This window comes from Salvia miltiorrhiza, chromosome 2 (assembly GCF_028751815.1).
Source record: "Salvia miltiorrhiza cultivar Shanhuang (shh) chromosome 2, IMPLAD_Smil_shh, whole genome shotgun sequence".
NCBI lineage: Eukaryota > Viridiplantae > Streptophyta > Magnoliopsida > Lamiales > Lamiaceae > Salvia > Salvia miltiorrhiza.
In genome coordinates, this window is record NC_080388.1 from 11,011,454 (window position 1) to 11,034,145 (window position 22,692).

Genomic DNA, 22,692 nt, shown 5'->3' on the forward strand with positions numbered 1-22,692 from the left:
TGTGATTTGCAGAAATCAGAAAGACTTAGAATTCGCGCGGAAGTTCTGGATTTTGTGGGGATTTTTGGGAGCAAGGTTTGCCTTTAGGAAGGGTGATCGGTAATTATGGAAATTTAGGGTTTGAGGCGAGTGGAGATCGTGGTGTAGCAGTTTTCGGAGGTTAGGGTTTGTGGGAAAGAAGATCGTGGGTTAAGGCTTTGAATATGGTAAGAGTGCCGGTTATGGCAGAAAAAGAAATTTTTAAGGAAAGAAAATCATGGTTAAAATTTGAATTTCAGATTTCTGCGGAAACCGAAGGGCTGCAGTCACATCGCCGCCTGCCTCTGACACGCTCACTTCATCTCCCTTCGTAAGCCCTCTTCCAGATCGTTCCAACCCCCAACTCTCCACCTACACACTTCGCAACGCAAAGTGGGCTCGGATCAACCTCTGGGCCTCCTTCCAAATCCATCTGGGGCCGTCTCCCTGTAGGGTTAGTGCATCCAAACAAAACAAAACAACATAAAAGAAAAGAAAAGAAAATTCGGTACAGATCATACCGAAGAAACCACACTGGGTTGCCTCCCAGCAAGCGCTCTTGTTTCCCGTCTTGAGCTCGACTCTTCTTCACTCTTTACTCGTACTCAGGGTCGAGAAGGTGGCATTCCTCCTTCTCATTTTCTACTTCAGCAAGCTCATGATAGGGCTTTAGACGATGCACATTTACCACGAATGTATCAACTCCATTGTGATCATACACTTCTATGCTTTCGTTTAAGAAAATTTCTTTGATCACGAATGGTCCTGACAACTTTGAACGAAGTTTCCCTGCCATCATCTTGAAGCGTGAATTAAAAAGTAGAACTTTTTGTCCCACCAGGAATTCCTTCTTCCTGATCTTGGCATAATGGATCCTCCTGGTTCGCTCTTTATAGAGCACCGCATTGTCATAAGCCTCCAACCGAAGCTCTTCCAACTCACTCAGCTGCAACTTTCTTGCTTCTCCCGCTAGGGTCATACTGAGGTTAATTTGCTTGATTGCCCAGTACGCCTTATGTTCGATCTCCACAGGCAAATGACATCTTTTCCCATAAAGCAAGCGGAATGGGGACATTCCAATGGGTGTTTTGAAAGCAGTTCTGTATGCCCACAACGCATCTCCCAAGTGGTTACTCCAGTCCTTGCAGTTGGGGTGTACCACCTTATCTAGGATGCTCTTTATCTCTCTATTGGAAATCTCGGCTTGGCCATTTGCTTGGGGGTGATATGCAGTGGTGACCTTGTGTGTCACCCCCATCTTCTTGGTTAACGCTCTGATAATGGCATTACAGAAATGAGACCCCTGATCACTGATTAGAATTTTGGGTATAGCATACCTCCCGAATACTTGCTCCTTCAGGAAACCTGCCACAATATGAGCATCATTGCTTGCGGTTGCCTTGGCTTCAACCCACTTTGACACGTAATCCACTGCCACCAGAATGTATTTGTAGTTCCTTGACTTTGGGAAGGGCCCCATAAAGTCAATCCCCCATACATCGAAAATTTCGACCGGCATGATTGGAACTTGTGGCATCTCATCTTTTGCGGTAATACCTCCAGTCATCTGGCACTTCGGGCAGCTCTGTACCCATTTCCTTGCATCCGCAAATATGGTGGGCCAGTAGAATCCACTCTCCAAGATTCTGTGGGCCGTGCACTTTCCTCCAAAATGCCCGCTGTTTGCTGTTCCATGACACGTGTCCAAAATTTGGGCATGCTCATCCTCAGGTATGCATCTCCGTATGACCTGATCTGCTCCAGTCCTCCAAAGATATGGGTCCTCCCAGTAGTAAAATCGTGCTTGCACAAGTAATTTCCTTTGTTCGAACCTTGTCAATCCTGGGGGCAACTCTTTAGTGACCAGATAATTAGCTATATCAGCATACCAGGACTCCTGCTTGGTTAGAGCATACAGCTCTTCTTCTTCTTCTCGGGTGCTCATGGAATATAACTTCTCATCTGGAAAAGTATCGGTAATGGGCATACCATCATCTTCTTCCAGTTGCAATCTGCTCAAATGATCCGCCACGAGGTTCGCAGCTCCTTTCTTGTCCCTTATTTCTATATTGAACTCTTGTAACAGTAAGATCCACCTGATGAGTCGAGGTTTGGATTCCTTCTTGGCCATCAAATACTTCAACGCAGCATGATCCGTATAGACCACCGCCTTTGTTCCCAAAAGGTAGGAACGAAACTTCTCTATGGCAAACACCACTGCCAAGAGTTCCTTCTCAGTAGTGGTATAGCTGCATTGTGCCGGATTCAGTGTTTTGGATGCGTAGTAGATCACGCAACTCTCTTTGCCTTTCTTTTGCCCCAGTACTGCTCCAACGGCGTGGTTGCTGGCATCACACATGATCTCGAACGGTAAGTCCCAAACCGGAGGTTGAATAATGGGGGCTGACACCAACTTGTTTCTCAGAATTGTGAATGCCTCCTTACAATCGTCATCAAACTCAAACGACACATCTTGTTGAAGAAGTCTGGTCATGGGCTGAGCAATCTTGGCGAAATCCTTGATAAATCACCGGTAGAAGCCTGCATGGCCTAGGAATGCCCGTATGTGCTTTACTGTTGTCGGGTAGGGCAATTTAGCGATGGAATCAACTTTCGCCTTGTCCACTTCAATTCCCTTTTTGAAATCATGTGCCCCAGCACTATTCCTTCCCTTACCATAAAATGGCATTTTTCATAGTTAAGGACCAGGCTCTTCTCCACACACCTTTTTAATACAAGCTCTAGATGCTTCAAACATGTGTCGAAAGAGCTCCCATATACGGTGAAGTCATCTATGAAGACTTACAATGCAATTCTCCAATAGATCGGAAAATATACTCATCATGCACCGTTGAAAGGTTCCTGGTGCATTGCATAGTCCGAACGGCATTCTCCGGTATGCAAATGTTCCAAATACGCAGGTGAAAGTGGTTTTCTCCTGGTCTTCATGTGCCACAAAGATTTGCATGTATCCAGAATATCCGTCGAGAAAATAGTAATAGGCATTACCAGCCAATCTTTCCAGCATCTGGTCGATGAAGGGTAATGGGAAGTGGTCCTTCCTGGTTGCATCATTCAGCTTCCTGTAGTCAATGCAAACTCTCCATCCAGTTTGCAATCGGGTGGGCACAAGTTCGCCTTGATCATTCTCCACAACCTGTATCCCCGACTTCTTCGGTACGACATGGACTGGACTCACCCATTGGCTATCGGATATGGGATAGATGATTCCCAATTCCAACAGCTTGAGAATTTCCTTTAGTACCACTTCCTTCATGACCGGGTTCATCTTTCTTTGAGAATCTCGAACGGGTTTGGCTCCCTCCTCAAGGTAAATGTGATGCATGCACTCCGTGGGACTGATGCCTTTTATATCAGCTAAGGTCCAACCGATGGCTTCCCTGTTTTCTCGTAATACTCTGACCAATCGATCTTACTGCGCAACAGTTAGATCAGCACTGATGATAACTGGTAGTGTCTCTTCTGGTCCCAAATAAGCATACTGTAAATGCTTAGGTAGCTGCTTGAGCTCCAAAACGGGTGCCTTCTGGATTGAGGGCAGCAGCTTCTCGTTCTGCCCATACTGAGACAACAGCTCCGATTTGCTTGCTTCCGTTCCTCCAGCTAGATAGACCTCCTGAATTAATTCCTTGATCTTCTGATCTACTTCCACCTTGGCTTCCAAAGTACTTTCTCGGAGAGAGTAAAGCTCCATGATGGCTTCCTTCATCTCATCATCCTCCATATGTTCTGCATCCCGATCGGTCAGACCATACTGAATTACCTTCTCTGTGGTATCCCTGGAACCGAAAGCAATTCCTTGCTCTTGCACCAAGGGCTCAAATACATCGATCATGTCCACCGTTTCCCTTGTCTGTTTCCTCTTCATGGTCTTATAAATGTTGAATTCTACTTGGACTCCATCGAACTCACATGTCAAAATTCCGATTTTCATATCGATCTTAGTTCCAGCGGTCATCATGAATGGCCTTCCCAATAGTATAGCATTCTCTCCTATTTCGGGTCCGGTGTCCAGAACATATAAGTCTGCTGGGAAAATCAAATCCCCAACCTTGATCAGTACGTCCTCTACCACTCCTTCAGGGTAAGCGTTGGACCTGTCAGCCAACTGTGTGACCACACGGGTGTTCCTCATCTCGCCAACATTCAATCTCTTGTATACAGCCAATGGCATCACATTGATGGAGGCTCCCAGATCCATCATCGCCTTATCCATGTTGGTTCCTCCTATATTGCATGGAATGGTGAACATCCCTGGATCCTTTCAGTTTCGTGGGTAGTTTCCGTTGGATCACCGCCGAAACACTTTCTCCCATCACGTATCGGACTTCTTCCTCCATTTTGACTTTTCTTGAACAAAGGTCTTTCAAGAATTTGGCATATTTTGGAATTTACCTGATAGCATCGAGTAGGGGTATGCTCAACTCAACCTTTTGAAACATCTTCATCATTTCACTTGCTTTCCTTCTCTTTAGCTTTCTGTTTCAGGCGCCCTGAGTAGGGTGCATCGGTTGGGTTGCTACCTCCAGCTTGTTCGTCAGTTAGACCCTTTCCATTCTTATTCCAGCTTCCTCGAAGCAATTCAGCTTCTGCTAACAACTCTTCTTTCTTTTCCTCTCCCTCAGGAAACTCAGTCAGCACAACTTGGGCATGTTCTCTAGGGTTGATTCCCATGGCTGGGAGTTTACCAGCGTTCTCCTCCCGTTTGGCCACTGCTTTAGTCAAATGACTAATTTGCTGGTTGGTCTGGTTCATACCGGCACGAATTTCATTGCGAAATTTCTCGCTCTCCTTAACCATGCTTTCAATGGCTTCTTCCCAAGGTGCTCTCCGATGTGGTGGTTGATAAGGGGGTTGTTGTTGATTCTGGTTGTGGTGTTGAGGGGGATCCCAACTGGTACTGTTGTTGATGTTGGTTCTGATTATACTGGGGACGTGGCATCGGTGCGCCCATATTGTTCTGCTGTTAGGGGCTGACCATCTTGCTTCCATCGAAAGTTAGGGTGATCTCTCCACCCTGGATTGTAAGTGTTTGCATAAGGATCATACTTCCGTGGGTTCCCATCATGTCCTCCGATGGTATTGACGTCTACAATATCTTCGCCAAAATTGGGACAATTTTCAGATTGATGTCATGTGGCATCGCAAAGGCCACACTGGCGAATCTTCTTCGGTATAGTCAAGCCCGACAGAAGTTCCTTGAGTTCGTTCATGCTCTTCTCCATAGCTTTCTCCAGTTTGGACATCTCCTCCTTCTCTTCAGCTCTCCTTGGTTTTTCCAGATTCCTTTCATGCCCTTCATCGCGTGATTCTTCTGCCATGGTGCCCAACAGTTGGAAGATCTCCAACGGAGTCTTATTCATCAACGATCCATTGCAGGCTGCTAGGACCAAACTGCGATCGTTTCTCCGCATGCCCTTTACAAAGCTCTCCACCTGGTCCTTTGGAGTGATTTGGTGATGAGGGCAGTTGCTTAACATTCTCTTGAATCTCGTCCAGTACTCGTAGAAGGATTCTAGCCCATCTTGCCTTATGCTGCGGATATCCCATCTCATCCGCTCCACTCGTGCTGCTGGGAAGAATTCTTCCAAGAAGGCCTGTTGCAGTTGTGCCCATGTAGTGACACTGCCTTCGGGTAGATCATACAGCCATCTTCTTGCGTTGTCCACCAAGGTAAAAGGGAAGAGTATCAATTTGACATACTCTTGCTTCTCATCATTGGATTGATGCATGATTGTCATCTCAAAATCTTGGAGATGAGTGTGAGGGTCATCTCCTTGGTATCCATTGAACTTCGGTAAGATCTGAAGCAATGAGGGCTTCATGTCATACCGACGAGGTGCGAACGAATTTGCGGGTAGGGTGATTCCGTTCGGCCTCAGGTTGAGATTAGTTGGGTATGCCAGCTGTCTGAGGGTCTGCTCCGGTACGGCTTCTGCCTGTTCAGCCTCTGCCATAGCTTCGCATCTCGCTATTCGTGCTCCTGCGCGTAGTCGTCTTTCTGTACGATCAATATCAGGATCAAACACCAATGCTCTTACAGCTCTACGAGTTCCACGCATACACCAGTAGCGGAAAATGGAATGAGGAGAGAACAAAATTATTGCGCGTCACTCCCCGGCAACGGTCGCCAATTTTGACATACACCCGTTGTGCGGTGCGGGCAAAATACTTGTGTATGCCCAGTACAGATAATACACGCTCCTACGTCTCACAACAAGATCTCAGTCTTAGTGGCAAGTGTAGGGTCGAATCTCACAGGGAGTGAGGAACCACTTTGTTCTCCAACGACAAATTGAGGTGTCACAATTCTCAATCTGTATACTCTGCACAAGAAATTAACAAGATCAATAATAACAAAGGGGTGAGGTTATTCGGTTAGGTCATAACTGTTGTTAACATTCAGTTTCGGTCATAGGCATACTGATAATCCGTCCATGATCCATATAAACCCAAGGCGTGGCCCAAAGACACTTGGGGCGTTTCAAGGGGTTATACTTCACATATAGGATGGTTGATCCCATTGTAGGTCACTTGGTCCGAAGGTCACACATTCCCCGGTCAAGGCAGTGCTTCACTTCTCCTTAGATGGTAGTCATACCCGTTACTCACCAAGTATGGCCCTCACCAACCTTCTCTCCCGAGGTCCCCAACTCCGCACTTTGAGTGACACATGCCTCCTGGACACAACCATTTCCGGCTTTGTCAGCCGACCAGTCATAGACATGCTACGGCGCCGAGATTGCTTTCCTCGTTTGATAACCATGGCTTTATGCCTCGTCACAGTTGATGGATGGTCTCTAGAGAAGCCCAAGACTAAGGAAGGACAGTGTATCCCATCAATCCTTTCCCCACCTTCCGGATCTACAACGCCTTTTGTTGACGCTGCTCAGCTACTCGGTCGTGGGTATACCGGTTGTCACGCCGTGGTATACCCTGGCCTTTGCTTGACACGGACAGCGTTTTACCGAACGAAGATCACCCGTTAGGCCCCTACTGTCCATGGTTTCGAACAGATTCTTCCGGAACCACGAGATTCAACCGAAAGAACAAATGCCTCACGAATGTTTACATGTTAACAACAATTATTTCCACCCCTAAAACCTCACGTAAGGGATTACTCACACATAACAGAATTCATAAATACGAAATGAATTAAACACATTATAGAACAAAAGGAAATACTTGAATAGATAAATAATACCTAAGGCTTCAAGCCTTCAATCTTGTTCGAATGCAAACACAACGGAAATTGGGAAATAGTACTGAAACGTAAATTGTTTGGATGCCACACACGGCGAATCAGAGTAATAGCTAAAGTAAAACAGGAGTTCAAAAAGGTGCCAAGAGCTTGTGCACGCTGCACACATTAGTCTTTTATACTGCCGACTGGTCGAGGTCTAACCCTAGCTGCGCCGGTCTCAAATCTTCGCCGGGATCTTCTTTCCTTTTTTAGTTCAATCTTTGATTGATCCGATTGAAGATGGCGTCCAGCTGCAAGCTTAGTCAACCTTTCCTTTTCTTCAGATCCTTCTGGTTTCTTCCTCCATCTTCTACTTGCTTCTTCGGAATCTCCGAGATTTACTTTTCTTTCGTGGCTCTGGCTGTCTGCTTCTCATGGTGACGGTCAGGCGGATTGCTTTCTTCGGTGTGGTTCATACCAGGTGGTTACTTCAGGTTCCCATGCCCCAAGTTAGACTGGGGAGGTACTTGTTGGCCGAAGTTCCATGCTGGCAAACATGACTTAGCAATCTGGGCTCGGTAATGCCCATTCTGACCGCATTTTCTCCGTTTCCTCTCTACTAACCTTCCTTCCTCCACAACTTCGTTTTCCCCCTGGACAGACCTATACTGACACAAATAAAGAGAAAAATAGGGCCAAATGGCCCAAAAGTCGAAGACGCATCACGCTGAACAACCAATGACTGATTCAATCAGTCAGCCGAACTTGCCATCAACTCCTCCAACATTTCCTGCTAAAGCTGACCAGAATAGCATCACTGAAGCTGATGCTCCTTTACCAGAAGCAAAACAGAGATCAGCTGACAGTGCTGATCGCCTAGTTTCTGAAGGAAGAGTCGAAGACATCCCCAAGTCTCCTCGACCTTCATCGACACCCCTCTTGAACACTGATGAGCCTACTCCTCCTGAAGGCATTAACATTAGTCAAGAGCAGTCAACTTCTCAGCCTCCTGCTAATGAAAGAGCGGAACACCCTGCTCCAACGAGTCGAGCCGAGGCATCCACATCCAAAGCTCATGCTGATCGTCAGCAAGCGCAAACTTCTTCTGCTAACTCAGACATACCAATAGAACACGTAGAGCTTCCTCGCGCAGAAGGACCTATTCTATTTGATTCAGATGCAGAAACCGACGAGCTTCTAACCATCTGGAAACACAATCGGCCGCACAGGAATCTATTACGGATTTATGACAATAAAGAAAAACCGATGGATGTGCTGCTTGAGCATCTTGCCGATCTACAGCTTGAACTCGACTCACTTCATCATGAGCTCGAACGACATAACATTTATGGAGAGAAGTTTGTGAAGAAACTCGAAGCAGTCCGGGAACAGGCGACTGCAGACATGATATATCATGCCGACTTGATCAATAAGCTCCAACAGTGGATGGGGGCAGAAGAAGTTGCTCTCATCAGATACAAGGCGGAAATGCTTGATCCAAAGAAAGGCATTCCCAAAATCAAGAAGGATCACGAGGAATTGTACACACTCTTTCTTGAATCTGAAATTCAAGCGAAGACACAATATCTTGAGCTGACTGAGAAGATCCAGGAAATGCAAATTGACTTCCTGAAGACGTTCATGCCAAGAACTGAAGCCAATCAACTTGTTGCAGAGACAGTAAAGCCTATCCTGGAAAGACTCGCGCAAGTGGAAAGGCAAATCCAACGACCTCAAGAGTCCCCTGACTCCGCCCTTCTTCAGAAGATGTTCAATGATCTTCAAGAGCTGAAAAGCCGACTTCCTCCCGATGATGCCAAAAAGGGGGAAGAGGATATTATGAAGCGCATCCGAAGGGAAGTGGAAATGATCCCCTCTGTCTTTAATAGGGCTGAAAACAGAGCTGAAGAGATCATCGCAAAGGTTGCTCCCACTTTTGCCTCAGTCAACCTCAACAGAAAGAGAAACAGAGAAAGCTCCTCAAATGAGCCAGAGCTGAAGAAAACGAAATTCGATTTCGTAACAACTCTGAAGGAAGGTCAAAAGCTCGAACACTACTTCAAGAATGGACTGATAGTATCATATTTGGAAAAGTTTGAGTGACCAGACAAATGGATACCGTCTGAGTTGAATGACTGGTGGGAGAAAACCAAGGAATGCTACACCAAATGGATGATTTTTGCAAACATCCAAGGTGACAGGGATTACAGGAATGACGCCTGGAAGTATTTTCTGTTGCAATTGGAAGAACGAGATTTAGTTCTTCAAATGCAAGACACTCAAAGGAAACATGGAAAAAGCATTCCTGATCCTCAGAAGAAGATTGTGACTCCACCAAGGATCAAGAATGGAGTCGACAGAGACAGAATCAAGAAAGAATTCAGAGCCTTATGCAAGATTTGGAATGTTCATCCAGACTCCAGTGACGCCAGAGAAATCTGGGAAGCAGTCTTCAAACTCTACAATCAGAAATCGTGAGTCTCTTGGCTATCCTCTGTATTGTTCTTTTTCGTTTTCAAATTGTAACTTAGACTGATGACTTATCAGTCTTTTATTAATGAAAAGAACTTCTCTTTGATCTCAACCTGAAGACAATGACTTTTTGTCCAGGCTATGATTATGTTTTTCTGTCTTCTCCTTGTTCTGTTTTAGAACTGTTTCGTTCTTAACTCTAAGTACAAGTTTTTAGGTTCTATTGTTAAGGGGGAACTGTTTTCACCCCAGTTTTAGAACTTGTACTGTGAGTTCAGTCTTTTTGCTGTCTAGAACTGCTGTGTGGTTTTGGCATCATCAAAAAGGGGTAAATTGTTGGGAACCTTGTGGAATATCCTAACCCTTGTTTTGATGATATCAAAATTCATAGGTCTTAATTGTAATAGACTAGAATTGTTTTGAACTCAAGTGTTAGAGTTCGTTTCTAGTTTAGCTTGCAGTGTCGAAGACTGAAGACTGAAGACTGAAGAACGAAGGACTGAAGACTGAAGACTGCAGATACCAACTGAAGTATCAGTTGAAGAATCAGTTGAAGACTGATTACTTAATGCGCGCAATGGACTGATACTAAAGTCAAGTATCAGTTGAATATTCCTCCTAGGACTGATCTTCCAACGTTCAGAGGAAGCCACGTACGCAAAAGTGCAGCCGCATTAAATGCAGAGATCTCAGGATCTTATCTCTGCAGAGGTCATTCCTATCTGGTGGTTACTTTTCAGAGACGTCACATCTCCTGTCCATCAAAGAGAGCTGTTTCCACCCAGACAAGGAACCTCAAAGATTAAAGCCTCAGCCCAAATTCGAATTGCTCTCCAACGGAAGAAATCTTGAGGACGATTTACGCCAACGGATCTATTCAAGAGTTCTCCTACAAATAGCGCTCGAGGATCACTTCAACCTTCACCGATTCAACGACATAAGCTGAAGCTCTGCCGAAATTGCTACTCAGCCTTAAGCTTAAACTCCCCAAAGCTTGAATTGAAGAAGAGAATTCCAAAGCCAAAATCAGTCACTGCTGATTACATACATTCTCTCAGACCTTAGGCAAAACTCTGTTCACCCAGAAGCCAAAGGTCAAACTTGCTTCAAAGAACTTGTTCTTTGTAAGTATAGTTGTCACTCGTTCAAACCTCCCCCCATAAGAGTGTTTTGAGTGATTCGGAGGTCAGAAGGGTTTTCTGTCTCTGAGAGTCTTAGCACGGGTTGTGCTAAGCAAGAGAAATCCGACGCGAGTGAAGCGTGGGTACTGAAGAAGGGTTTTCTTCAGTGTACGGTTGTGTGCACCCGGCAAGCACACGGTTTGGTTTGCAGTGCACCTGTTAAGCACTTGCGGAGTGGATTGTTGGTCTGATCAACCAACTGTGGATGTAGGAAAGGGTTTTTCCGAACCACGTAAAAGTATCTGTGTTGTTTACAGCTTTCAGTTTTACATTCCTACTTGTGTTATTTCAATTGATAAACTGAATACTGATTAACGGCAAAGAGCAACCTAAAAACCAACAACGTGCTCCACTGAGGCTATTACGAAACTAAGTTTAATTTCCGCTGCGTATGATATCAGTCTGACTGATCTATCATCTGATAGTCAAGAAGAGTGATATCATCTCTGTTTTAGCAAACACGACTGAAGCCCTTACTTGCATCAGTTAAGTTCCAGCAACTTAACTGATAACTCTTTACTGAAGAGCTTTCAGTATCAGTCGTCAACCCTGTTTGGTCAAAACTGATTTCAGTAAAACAGGCGTCTTTGTTTGCATGCAGAATTTCGTTTTGATCTCTGACTGAGATCCCTCTGATTGAGGATTGTTTAAAAATAGCCCATAGGTGTATTCCCTCCCCCCATACACCTATTTGAGACCCTCAGGACCTAACAAGTGGGCAGACGCGGATTTTAATTGTACCATTTTGGATTTTATTTAATGTCAAGTGGGCAGCTGTATTTGAAAGTTTCATCCGCCTTGTTCAATTTCAGATTTCCACTGCATAATTAATTTACGTTTTATTTGTACTTAATTAGTCTCTAATTAACAATCAAAAAGTGACTTTATGGTGGGGCCCAAACTCCACTCACTACAATATCTACTACTCCACCATTTTTCTTAAAACCCGTGTCATCCACAATGTGGAAACCATATTGCGGACGGAGGGAGTAGTAAATATAGAATATAAAAGTGATAAATATAATGTGGTGTGGGCCCATGAATGATAAATGTAAGTAAATATATAATATAAAAGTGATAAAAGTGTTGTAGGGGTGGGCCCATGAATGGTAAAGGATAATAAATGTAGGAAATAAGGGAGGGTATAATTGTCCATAAAGCAGAATAAGAGTTTATTTCATGGACAAATATTTAAGGGCAAGTAAGAGTTTATTTCGTGGACGGGTGGAGTATATAGTAGTAACATAAAAATAAGGAATATTGACCTCTAAATATACAAATTTTTAACGAATTTATGAATTGTTCATAATATTTGGTTTTGGTATGATAATATATAAATTTAAATTTTTTATATATTTAATTTTATTACAAAACAAAAACCTCCAAATTTTGATCCATTTTAAAGTCAATCAAGCTACAGTTTAAGAATAACAGTAGATTAATGTGGAGAAACGAGTACATATACTACTATTTCGAAGTTATCGTAGACAAAAGTTCAAAATACATCGACATACACTATGTTGTCTAAGAAACAGTAAACAAAAGCTTAAAATATGCACATTTACTACGATGGTTTATATAAACCGTAGTAATTGGTTACTATAGACTATGTGTAGTCATAACTAATAATTGTGCAAATACACTATAGCTCAGTAAACCTATAATCTATACATATAGCACTACAAAAAAATGCGAAAATAGCGGCCAAAATTAGCGACGGCGAAGCCGCCGCCGGCAATTACCGACGGCACGGCGGCGGCAAAAACGGCGACCCGCCTTTTACCTATTACCGGCGCATTACCGACGGCAAAACAACCGCCGTTAATTAGCGGCGGTTGTGCCGTCGCTAATTTAAATATATGTTAATTTAAATACAAATTATTTATTACCGACGGCGTTGCCGTCGCTATTTACCGGCGGCAAGAGGCCGCCGCTAATCACCACCGCCGGTGACATTCGGCGATAGCACCACCGCCGTCCGGCCAAAATTACCGACGGCATTTTTCCGCCGCTAATTACCGACGGCAAACGCCGTCGGTAATTTTTTTATTATTTTTTTTTTTCATTTATCATCTAATAAATTGGTCGAAGATAATAATACAAAAACATTAAAATTAAATATATATTGAAATACAAGTGAAAATTTAAACATTGATTATTACTAAGAATTCAAGATTCCTAGTAAGAAACTTATAATTATAACTTAAGAATGTTAATTTCATTAGTGATTTACTCATCACTCATCACTAATCTAATATTATTACTAAGAATTCAAGATTGTTAGGAAGAATCTTATAATTATAACTTAAGAATGTTAATTTGATTAGTGATTTACTCATCACTCATCACTCATCACTAATCTAAGATTATTACTAAGAATTCAAGATTCTTAGTAAGAAACTTATAATTATAACTTAAGAATGTTAATTTGATTAGTGATTCACTCATCAATCATCACTAATCTAATATTTTTTTTTTTTTTAACAAGTAAAAAAACCGACATTGGAATGTTTGGAGGTGAGATGGCAAAACAGTTAACATGTGAACTTAACAGCAGTACAAATCTAGAAAGCTAAGCTTAATAAGACAGTATATTGTCTACAAAATCAACTCAAGACATTTGAATCATAGATCAAAACACCCAAGAGTTCTCAACCGCTACTAAAGAAAGGAAGAGACTTAAGACCTAGGCTTTTCTTTCTTCTCCTTGAAGAGGGCCAGCAGTGAAACTCCTGATACCTTCACCACCTTAAATCTTACACCAGGAATATCTCCCACAGCATGTCCCTTACGCCCAAATCCAGCAATCAACACTTCGTCATTTTCTTCATTGTAGTTTAAACAACCATCATTGGGGACAAAAGCAGCAATCTTCTTGCCATTCTTGATCAGCTGCACCCTAGCACACTTACGAATAGCAGAATTCGGCTGCTTAGCTTCAATACCTATTTTCTCAAGAACAATTCCCTTGGCATGGGATGACCCCGCGAATGGTTTCTTCCATTCATTCCCAAGGTGAGATTTCTTGTAAGACTTGTCAGCCCATCTTTGGGTCCTACGGTGGGACTTGAGCTTACGCCCAGCTCCCATACCACGCGTTTTCCCCATGATTGCAGATTAGAGACGAAGAAGGAACCGCGATGAGGATTGAGACGAAGTAGCAGCGGCCGACTGCAAGTGTAAAACCCTAGTCCGAAAAAATCCATCACTAATCTAATATTATTACTAAGCATTCAAGATTATTAGTAAGAAACTTATAATTATAACTTAATAATGTTAATTTGATTAGTGATTCACTCATCAATCAACACTAATCTAATATTATTACTAAGAATTCAAGATTCTTGGTAAAAATATTATAATTATAACTTAAGAATGTTAATTTGATTAGTGATTCACTCATCAATCATCACTAATCTAATATTATTACTAAGAATTCAAGATTCTTAGTAAGAAACTTATAATTATAACTTAACAATGTTAATTTGATTAGTGATTCACTCATCAATCATCACTAATCTAATATTATTACTAAGAATTCAAGATTGTTAGGAAGAATCTTATAATTATAACTTAGTAATGTTAATTTCATTAGTGATTTACTCATCACTCATCACTAATCTAATCTTATTACTAAGAATTCAAGATTGTTAGGAAGAATCTTATAATTATAACTTAAGAATGTTAATTTGATTAGTGATTTACTCATCACTCATCACTCATCAATCATCACTAATCTAAGATTATTACTAAGAATTCAAGATTCTTAGTAAGAAACTTATAATTATAACTTAAGAATGTTCATTTGATTAGTGATTCACTCATCAATCATCACTAATCTCATATTATTACTAAGAATTGAAGATTCTTAGTAAAAATCTTGTAATTATAACTTAAGAATGTTAATTTGATTAGTGATTCACTCATCAGTCATCACTAATCTAATATTATTACTAAGCATTCAAGATTATTAGTAAGAAACTTATAATTATAACTTAAGAATGTTAATTTGATTAGTGATTCACTCATCAATCATCACTAATCTAATATTATTACTAAGCATTCAAGATTATTAGTAAGAAACTTATAATTATAACTTAAGAATGTTAATTTGATTAGTGATTCACTCATCAATCATCACTAATCTAATATTATTACTAAGAATTCAAGATTCTTGGTAAAAATCTTATAATTATAACTTAAGAATGTTAATTTGATTAGTGATTCACTCATCAATCATCACTAATCTCATATTATTACTAAGAATTCAAGATTCTTGGTAAAAATCTTATAATTATAACTTAAGAATGTTAATTTGATTAGTGATTCACTCATCAATCATCACTAATCTCATATTATTACTAAGAATTGAAGATTCTTAGTAAAAATCTTGTAATTATAACTTAAGAATGTTAATTTGATTAGTGATTCACTCATCAATCATCACTAATCTAATATTATTACTAAGAATTCAAGATTCTTAGTAAGAAACTTATAATTATAACTTAAGAATGTTAATTTGATTAGTGATTCACTCATCAATCATCACTAATCTAATATTATTACTAAGCATTCAAGATTATTAGTAAGAAACTTATAATTATAACTTAAGAATGTTAATTTGATTAGTGATTCACTCATCAATCATCACTAATCTAATATTATTACTAAGAATTCAAGATTCTTGGTAAAAATCTTATAATTATAACTTAAGAATGTTAATTTGATTAGTGATTCACTCATCAATCATCACTAATCTCATATTATTACTAAGAATTGAAGATTCTTAGTAAAAATCTTGTAATTATAACTTAAGAATGTTAATTTTATTAGTGATTCACTCTTCAATCATCACTAATCTAATATTATTACTAAGAATTCAAGATTCTTAGTAAGAAACTTATAATTATAACTTAAGAATGTTAATTTGATTAGTGATTCACTCATCAATCATCACTAATCTAATATTATTACTAAGAATTCAAGATTCTTAGTAAGTAACTTATAATTATAACTTAAGAATGTTAATTTGATTAGTGATTCACTCATCAATCAACACTAAGGTTATGAATGGTGTATAAACTAGATTGATAAAAAAAAAATCGAAAATTAATAATAAATTAATTAATAAATATTTTTCCGACATAAAAATAAGAACGGAAACGAGCCCAATCCGTAATTAACAACATTTTTTGTATATCATCTCGACATATTCTAAGGTTATGAATATATATGATATTGTATATTGAAGTAGACTTTAAATGAATTAATAGATACTATATATATCAATAATACGAGTGTTCTGTACTGGTGACCATTCGAAAAGAACTTCAAGGTTAAGCGTGCTTGACTTAGAGCACAACTAAAATGGGTGACCGACTGGGAAGTTCGTCTAAATTATGCAATACTGTATAAATACCGAAATAAATTGTGGATATATAATAAAATAAATAAATAAATAAAATAAATAAATAAATAAAATAAATTAAAAAATATTACCGAGGGCAAATGCCGTCGGTAATTACCGACGGCATTTTGCCCTCGGTAATACCTTGAACAACTCCGGCGTGTGCGCCACCACCGTCCGGTGGAAATTACCGACGGTGATCTCGCCGCCGCTAATTAGCGACGGCATTTGCCGTCGGTAATTTTTCGGCAACTCTCCGTCGTTCAACGGCGATATTTAACGGAAGAAATGCCGGCGGCTTCGCCGCCGTTAATTGCCGGCGGCGGCCGATCGCCGTCGGTAATGGCGTTACCGACGAGCCGGTTAGCGACGGCGAGTTGCCGCCGGTAACCTTTATCACCGGCGGCCGTGCTTTATTACCGACGGCATTTTGCCGTCGGTAATCGTACGTTTTTTTGTAGTGTAGACTGCGGAATTTTGATCCATTTTAGGGCTAATGAAGCCAAAAAAGTCATGTTAAATTCTGTGACTAAATTTTTTCGAAAAGAAAAGGTAAATTTTTTGCGTTATCACACTCTCTTATGAAATATATGAAATTTTGAAGATTTTAATTTCATGATAAATTGATAAAAATTTAATGTTTTTGTATTATGATACTAAAATTAAAGCTCATGTAAAAGTAAAAAATTATTTAATATTTTTTAATTTACATGACAATATATATTCCTTAACATAAACCAAACTCGTTTAAATATCCAATAGATTCTTTTGATATTTGTTCGGTCTTTTACATCACTTAACTGTCTCTTCTTCAACCCCGAGAGTTTTGTTTCTCCAACTTTTAGTCAATCAAGCCTTTGAAAAGGTCATCACTTCACCGACGACAACATTTTAGATAAAAATTTAAATACATCTTATTAAGTAAAATTATAGATCCATGTATTATTATATTTTAATTAAAATATCTAGCTAATTAAATTAGATTGAGTAAAATTCATTAACGGGAGATAGTACAAACCACTAACAAATTTTGCGTCGTGAGTCAATGAACCTATATGCTATATTAGTACTACTAGAATGTAGTCCTAACTAAGTTATAAATAACTAGATAGTCCTCCCTCACAATCAAAAATTTAAAATACTAATTTCTCAAATCACAACTCCCAACCAATTGCATTTCTCATGGATTTCCTTACAAGCGCAGTGGGATTATTACTAGCCTTAATCTTGTACCATGGTATCAAAACACTCATCCTGAGGGGCAAAAACCTCCCGCTACCGCCAGGGCCGACGCCGGTGCCCCTCATCGGAAACCTCCACCTGCTCGGCGATCACCCCCACAAATCCCTCGCTCGCCTAGCCAACATCCACGGCCCCCTCATGCGCCTCCGCCTCGGCTTCGTAAACACCATCGTCGTCTCCTCCGCCGACGTGGCCAAGCAAGTCCTGCAGAAGCACGACCTGGCCTTCTCCAGCAGGACCGTCCCCAACGCCCTCCATGCCCACGACCATTTCAAGTACTCCGTCGCCTGGCTCCCGGTGGCGTCGCAGTGGCGTACCCTTCGCAAAGTCATGAACTCCAACATCTTCTCCGCGAGCTGCCTCGACGCCAACGAGCACCTCAGGAGCAGGAAGGTGGACGAGCTCATCGAATACTGCCGCACGGCAGGTGCGGTGGATGTCGGCCGCGCCGCCTTTAGAACAACCCTCAACTCGCTGTCCAACACCACTTTCTCCATAGATTTGACGGACCCGTTTTCCGATTCCGCTAAAGAATTCAAACAATTGGTTTCCGGCATCATGGAGGAGGCCGGGAAGCCCAACCTAGTCGATTTCTTTCCTTTTTTAGCGAGACTCGATCCACAAGGGATACGGCGTCGTATGACTGTTTATTTCGGGAAAGTGATCGACCTTTTTAGTAGCTTGATCGACCAAAAGTTGGAGAAACGGAAATGTCGTGACCAAGAAGAGACAAGTGATGATGTGATCGACACCCTCCTCGACATGATGCCCCAAGAGATTGACCGAACCCACATCGAACGAATGTGTCTGGTAATTCCATTATTCAGACATATGTGTATTCCTTTGTAAAACTAATTTTTACAGATGAAGAGAGTAAATCGTAGTTGGATTTATTTTCATGTTACATCTCATATAGCAAGTTAAATTTTGAACAGGATCTATTTGCAGCTGGAACAGACACGACTTCGAGCACGATAGAATGGGCAATGGCGGAGGCGTTGCGGAATCCTGAGATCATGAAGAGAGCGAAGGCCGAGCTGGAGGAGGTAATTGGGAAAGGGGAAACAGTGCGAGAGGGCGACATATCGCGCCTCCCATACCTACGGTGCATGGTGAAGGAGACGATGAGACTGCACCCGCCAGTCCCGTTCCTGATCCCACGCAGGGTGGAGCGGGACGTGGAGGTCATGGGCCACATGGTGCCCAAGGACTCGCAGGTGCTTGTGAATGTGTGGGCCATAGGGAGGGACCCCGGCGTCTGGGAGGAGCCTCTAGAGTTCAATCCCCATCGTTTCATGGAATCAGAGGTGGACGTGCGGGGCAGGAATTTCGAGCTGATCCCGTTCGGGGCGGGCAGGAGGATCTGCCCGGGGCTGCCCCTGGCCATGAGAATGGTGCCCGTGATGTTGGGATCACTGCTGAATTCGTTTGACTGGAAGGTGGAAGGAGAGAAAGTGGAGATGGATGACAAGTTTGGAATCACGTTGGCGAAGGCTCAGTCGCTCAGAGCTGTCCCCATCCCTCTCTAATTTCACAAATTAATTACCTACCCCCACTGCAATTGGTCGGGGCTTAATTTCCATCACCTTGAAATTATGACTTTTGGTTAAGAAATTTAGTATAGTATGAATTTTATACCAATAGATCATTTAAAATATGTTATAATAAAAAAAGTCTCGCACGACCTACGACTTTTAGTTGTTATGACCTCTTAAATGTAGCTTCTTTTAGCAGATGAGATCATCTGTCCCAAAATATTGTGTGTACCATGTGTACCACTCTTCAAATCTTTGTTTTATAAATTGCTTTTTATAAAAATAAAAATTATTATTATATTATAAAGTCTAATTAGTATTTATCATTGAAAAATTAAAATTTAAAAAATTATATACCCTAACTTTGAATTAATTAACCCAAATAATCTATTATTAATTCAAATAAATATAAAAAAATAATTATAAACCCTAAATGGATGAGTGAACCCTTGTTAATTATCTTTATATTATATAAAAGCATAATAAATTAAAATTGAATAAAAAATAATTTAAAAATATAAAGAAATGAAGAGTGGTACACATGGTACACACTATATTCTGAGACAGAGGATCTCATTTGTTCTCCTAGTTGCTGAAAAAAGCTGATATAGTCCTCAAGGGGACACCAAAGGGTGCGAGCTCCTGTCTACGAACAGTGAGGTTCAGGGTTCAAACCACACCGCTCCCCTTCCCACCAAACTCAAAAAAAAAAAAAAAAGCTGGTATAGAGTAAAACCTCTTTAAATGAATAGGTTTAGGCTTAAACTTTTTATTTATTTAGAAAGACATTGATATACATATATATATATAACGATCAACTAACAATTTATTAGTTTAGAGGTTATCTTTTTAATTTCAGAAATTAATTACCACTACAAGAAACAGCGGCTCCAACGACCGAAATTAACGACCGAAATTTTCGGTCTTTAAAAAGGCGGCCGTAACGACCGAAATGTTAATATTAACGACCGTTTTGTTTAATATTTTAAATCTTATTTTTTTTTTTTATTTCCTACGACCGAATGAAACGGTCTTTAATTTATAACGACCGTATCTACGACCGTTTTCCGGTCATTGGTATTTTTTTATTGAATTTTGATATAATTTTAATTTAACGACCGTTTGTAACGGTCGTTACCTTAATTTGAGTTCTGATATTTTTAAGTTTTCGGAAATATTTAACGACCGTTTTTTAACGGTCGTTGTATTTTAATTTATTTAAATATATTTAATATTAACGACCGAAATTCGGTCTTTATATTAGAACTAAAAAAAAGAAATAATTAATAATTATTTTTAACGACCGTTTTTCGGTCGTTGTATACCGAAATTATTAATATTATAATTAAAATTGGCAACGACCGAAAAACGGTCGTTATTTGAAAATCGGTTGTTGAATTCGCGGACTTAACTTAGGTTTTCTAATTTTTCCCCCATTTTCTTCTCCACCCTTTCCTCCTCCGATTCTCTGCCTCCTTCCGCCGATTTCGCCGTTCCCGACACCGCCGCCTCCGTCCATCGAACGGCCACCTCCACCGACGCCGCCGCTGCTGCTCCTCTCCGTCCGACGCGACCGCTGCTGCTTCTCTCCGTCCGACGCCACGCGACCGCGGCTGCTCCTCTCCGTCCGACGCGACGCCGCCGCCGCCGCTCTCCGTCCGACGCCGCCGCTCTTCGTTCGACGCCGCTGCTCTCCGGTAAGTTAATTAATTATTCATCCTAACCCTAATTAATTATTTTTTATAGATTTCATCAATTATTAACCCTAACTCTAATTCCCAGCCCCCTGCCCTCGCCGGACCCCCCCTGCCCTCGCCGGACCGCCCCTGCCCTCGCCGGAAAGCTCCTGCTGTTGCCGGAATAAGAGATTGTAGGTTAGTTCATGTAACTTATATAATGTAGGCTATTAATTTGAATTTAGGTTAATATTGGTATGTTAGTATATATGAATTTAGGTTAATTATATGTGAATCAATGAGAAATTTACATAGAACTTAGTATGAATTATATGTGAATTAATGTAGGCTATGTTTCAAATTTATGTTAATTATATTAGTATGAATTAATGTGAAATTTAGTTGTTGTGTGGTATAGTATATGTGAATTAATGTGAATTTAGTTTGAATGTAATGTGAAATTATATGTTAATTATATATGTTCATTTGTATTTGATTTGTTTAAAGAACAAGAACTTAGTAAGATAATTTATTTTATAAGATTTATTTAAAGAACTTAGTTAGGTTTATTTGTAAATATTAGATTTATTTAAATAACTTAGTTAGGTTTATATATATTAGATTTAGTTAAAGAACTTAGTTAGGTTAATCTCTATTTAAAGAACTTAGTTAGGTTCATTTCTATTTAAAGAACTTAGTTAGGTTCATTTCTATTTAAAGAACTTAGTTAGGTTCATTTCTATTTAAAGAACTTAGTTAGGTTCATTTCTATTTAAAGAACTTAGGAAGCTTAATTTCTATTTAAAGAACTTATAATGTTTAAATTTATTTAATTCGCTTTATCGCCGGTGGGGGAGAGGCGAAATATATGATTTAGCATGATTAATTGCGTTGAGCATGTTTTAATTATAATTAAGCATGATAGTTTCGCCGGTGGGGGAGAGGCGATTAAGTATGATTGTGATTAATTGGAGTTTGGGCCGCCGGTGGGGGAGAGGCGGAGGCGGTAGCAATGACTACCGCCTTGGTTTTGTTGTTGTGTTGAAATTTCAATCTTCAATCATCCTTCTTGAAATCCTAATCGTAATCTTCAATCATCCTTCTATAATCCTAATCTCCGTCCTTATTTGAGTTCTTAATGTCTGGGGCTGGGAATCGGGTCGGGTTCGGGTACCCTACCCGAAAAAATCGGGTACCCGAACCCGAAAATTGACCAAAACCCACACCCGATCCCGAACCCGATTTTGAAATCGGGTACCCTAATACCCGAGTCGGGTATCCGATTCGGGTATTCGGGTACCCGAAATACCCGATAGAATTTTTACAAAAGCAGCAGCAAATTCGATGACCAAATTCATACACCAAATCGGATATTTCGATGACCAAATTCATACAGAAAAGCTGACCAAATTCGATGACCAAATTCATACACAAAATCAGACCAAATTCATACACAAAATCAGACCAAATTCATAAAACATACAGATCTGTATTTAAAAAAAAAAAAAAAAAAGAAGAAGAAGAAGAGGAAGAAGAAGAAGACGGGCGGCGAGGGGCGCCGCTGGGTCGGGGCGGGGCGGCGAGGGCTCACGTTATGCTCGTAGTTGGAGAAGGCTCGCGGCGGTCCGGCGGGTAGGTGGAGAAGGCTCGCGGCGAGACAGAGAGTTGAATAGAGAGAGAATTGAGAATCTGAGAGAGAGAGTTGAATAGGCGAGAGAATTGAGAGAGAGAGTTGAATAGAGAGAGAGAGAGAGAGTTGAATAGAGAGAGAATAGAGAGAGAGAGAGTTGAATAGTAATTAACTTTAAATAATAGTATAATTGATTAAATAAAAAATATATATAATAATAAAAAATTCGGGTATTCGGGTATACCCGATACCCGATCGGGTATACTTGATACCCGATTTTCAGACCACCCTAATACCCGAACCCGACCCGATACCCTAATTTTTCGA

General features: G+C 40.6%; 3 protein-coding genes across 3 annotated transcripts in view; 2 read left to right on the plus strand and 1 right to left on the minus strand.

Annotated features, from left to right (window-relative positions):
• Window positions 1-13,363: 13,363 nt before the first annotated feature.
• LOC131013695 (40S ribosomal protein S23-like) lies at window positions 13,364-14,073 on the minus strand. The gene has a single exon (XM_057941819.1). It carries the CDS (start codon window positions 13,981-13,983, stop codon window positions 13,555-13,557), a length of 429 nt encoding a protein of 142 aa, XP_057797802.1. The 5' UTR covers window positions 13,984-14,073; the 3' UTR covers window positions 13,364-13,554.
• Window positions 14,074-17,375: 3,302 nt separating this feature from the next.
• LOC131013696 (geraniol 8-hydroxylase-like) lies at window positions 17,376-19,261 on the plus strand. Its single transcript, XM_057941820.1, has 2 exons — window positions 17,376-18,334; window positions 18,460-19,261. Exons 1-2 carry the CDS (start codon window positions 17,465-17,467, stop codon window positions 19,051-19,053), a joined length of 1,464 nt encoding a protein of 487 aa, XP_057797803.1. The 5' UTR covers window positions 17,376-17,464; the 3' UTR covers window positions 19,054-19,261.
• Window positions 19,262-21,487: 2,226 nt separating this feature from the next.
• LOC131011193 (uncharacterized) overlaps window positions 21,488-22,692 on the plus strand; it is an 11,004-nt gene continuing 9,799 nt past the window's right edge. Inside the window, exon 1 of the mRNA XM_057938989.1 lies at window positions 21,488-21,818. Within this exon, the coding sequence (XP_057794972.1) occupies window positions 21,654-21,818 (165 nt within the window). The 5' untranslated portion in view covers window positions 21,488-21,653. The remainder of the gene's footprint in view (window positions 21,819-22,692) is intronic.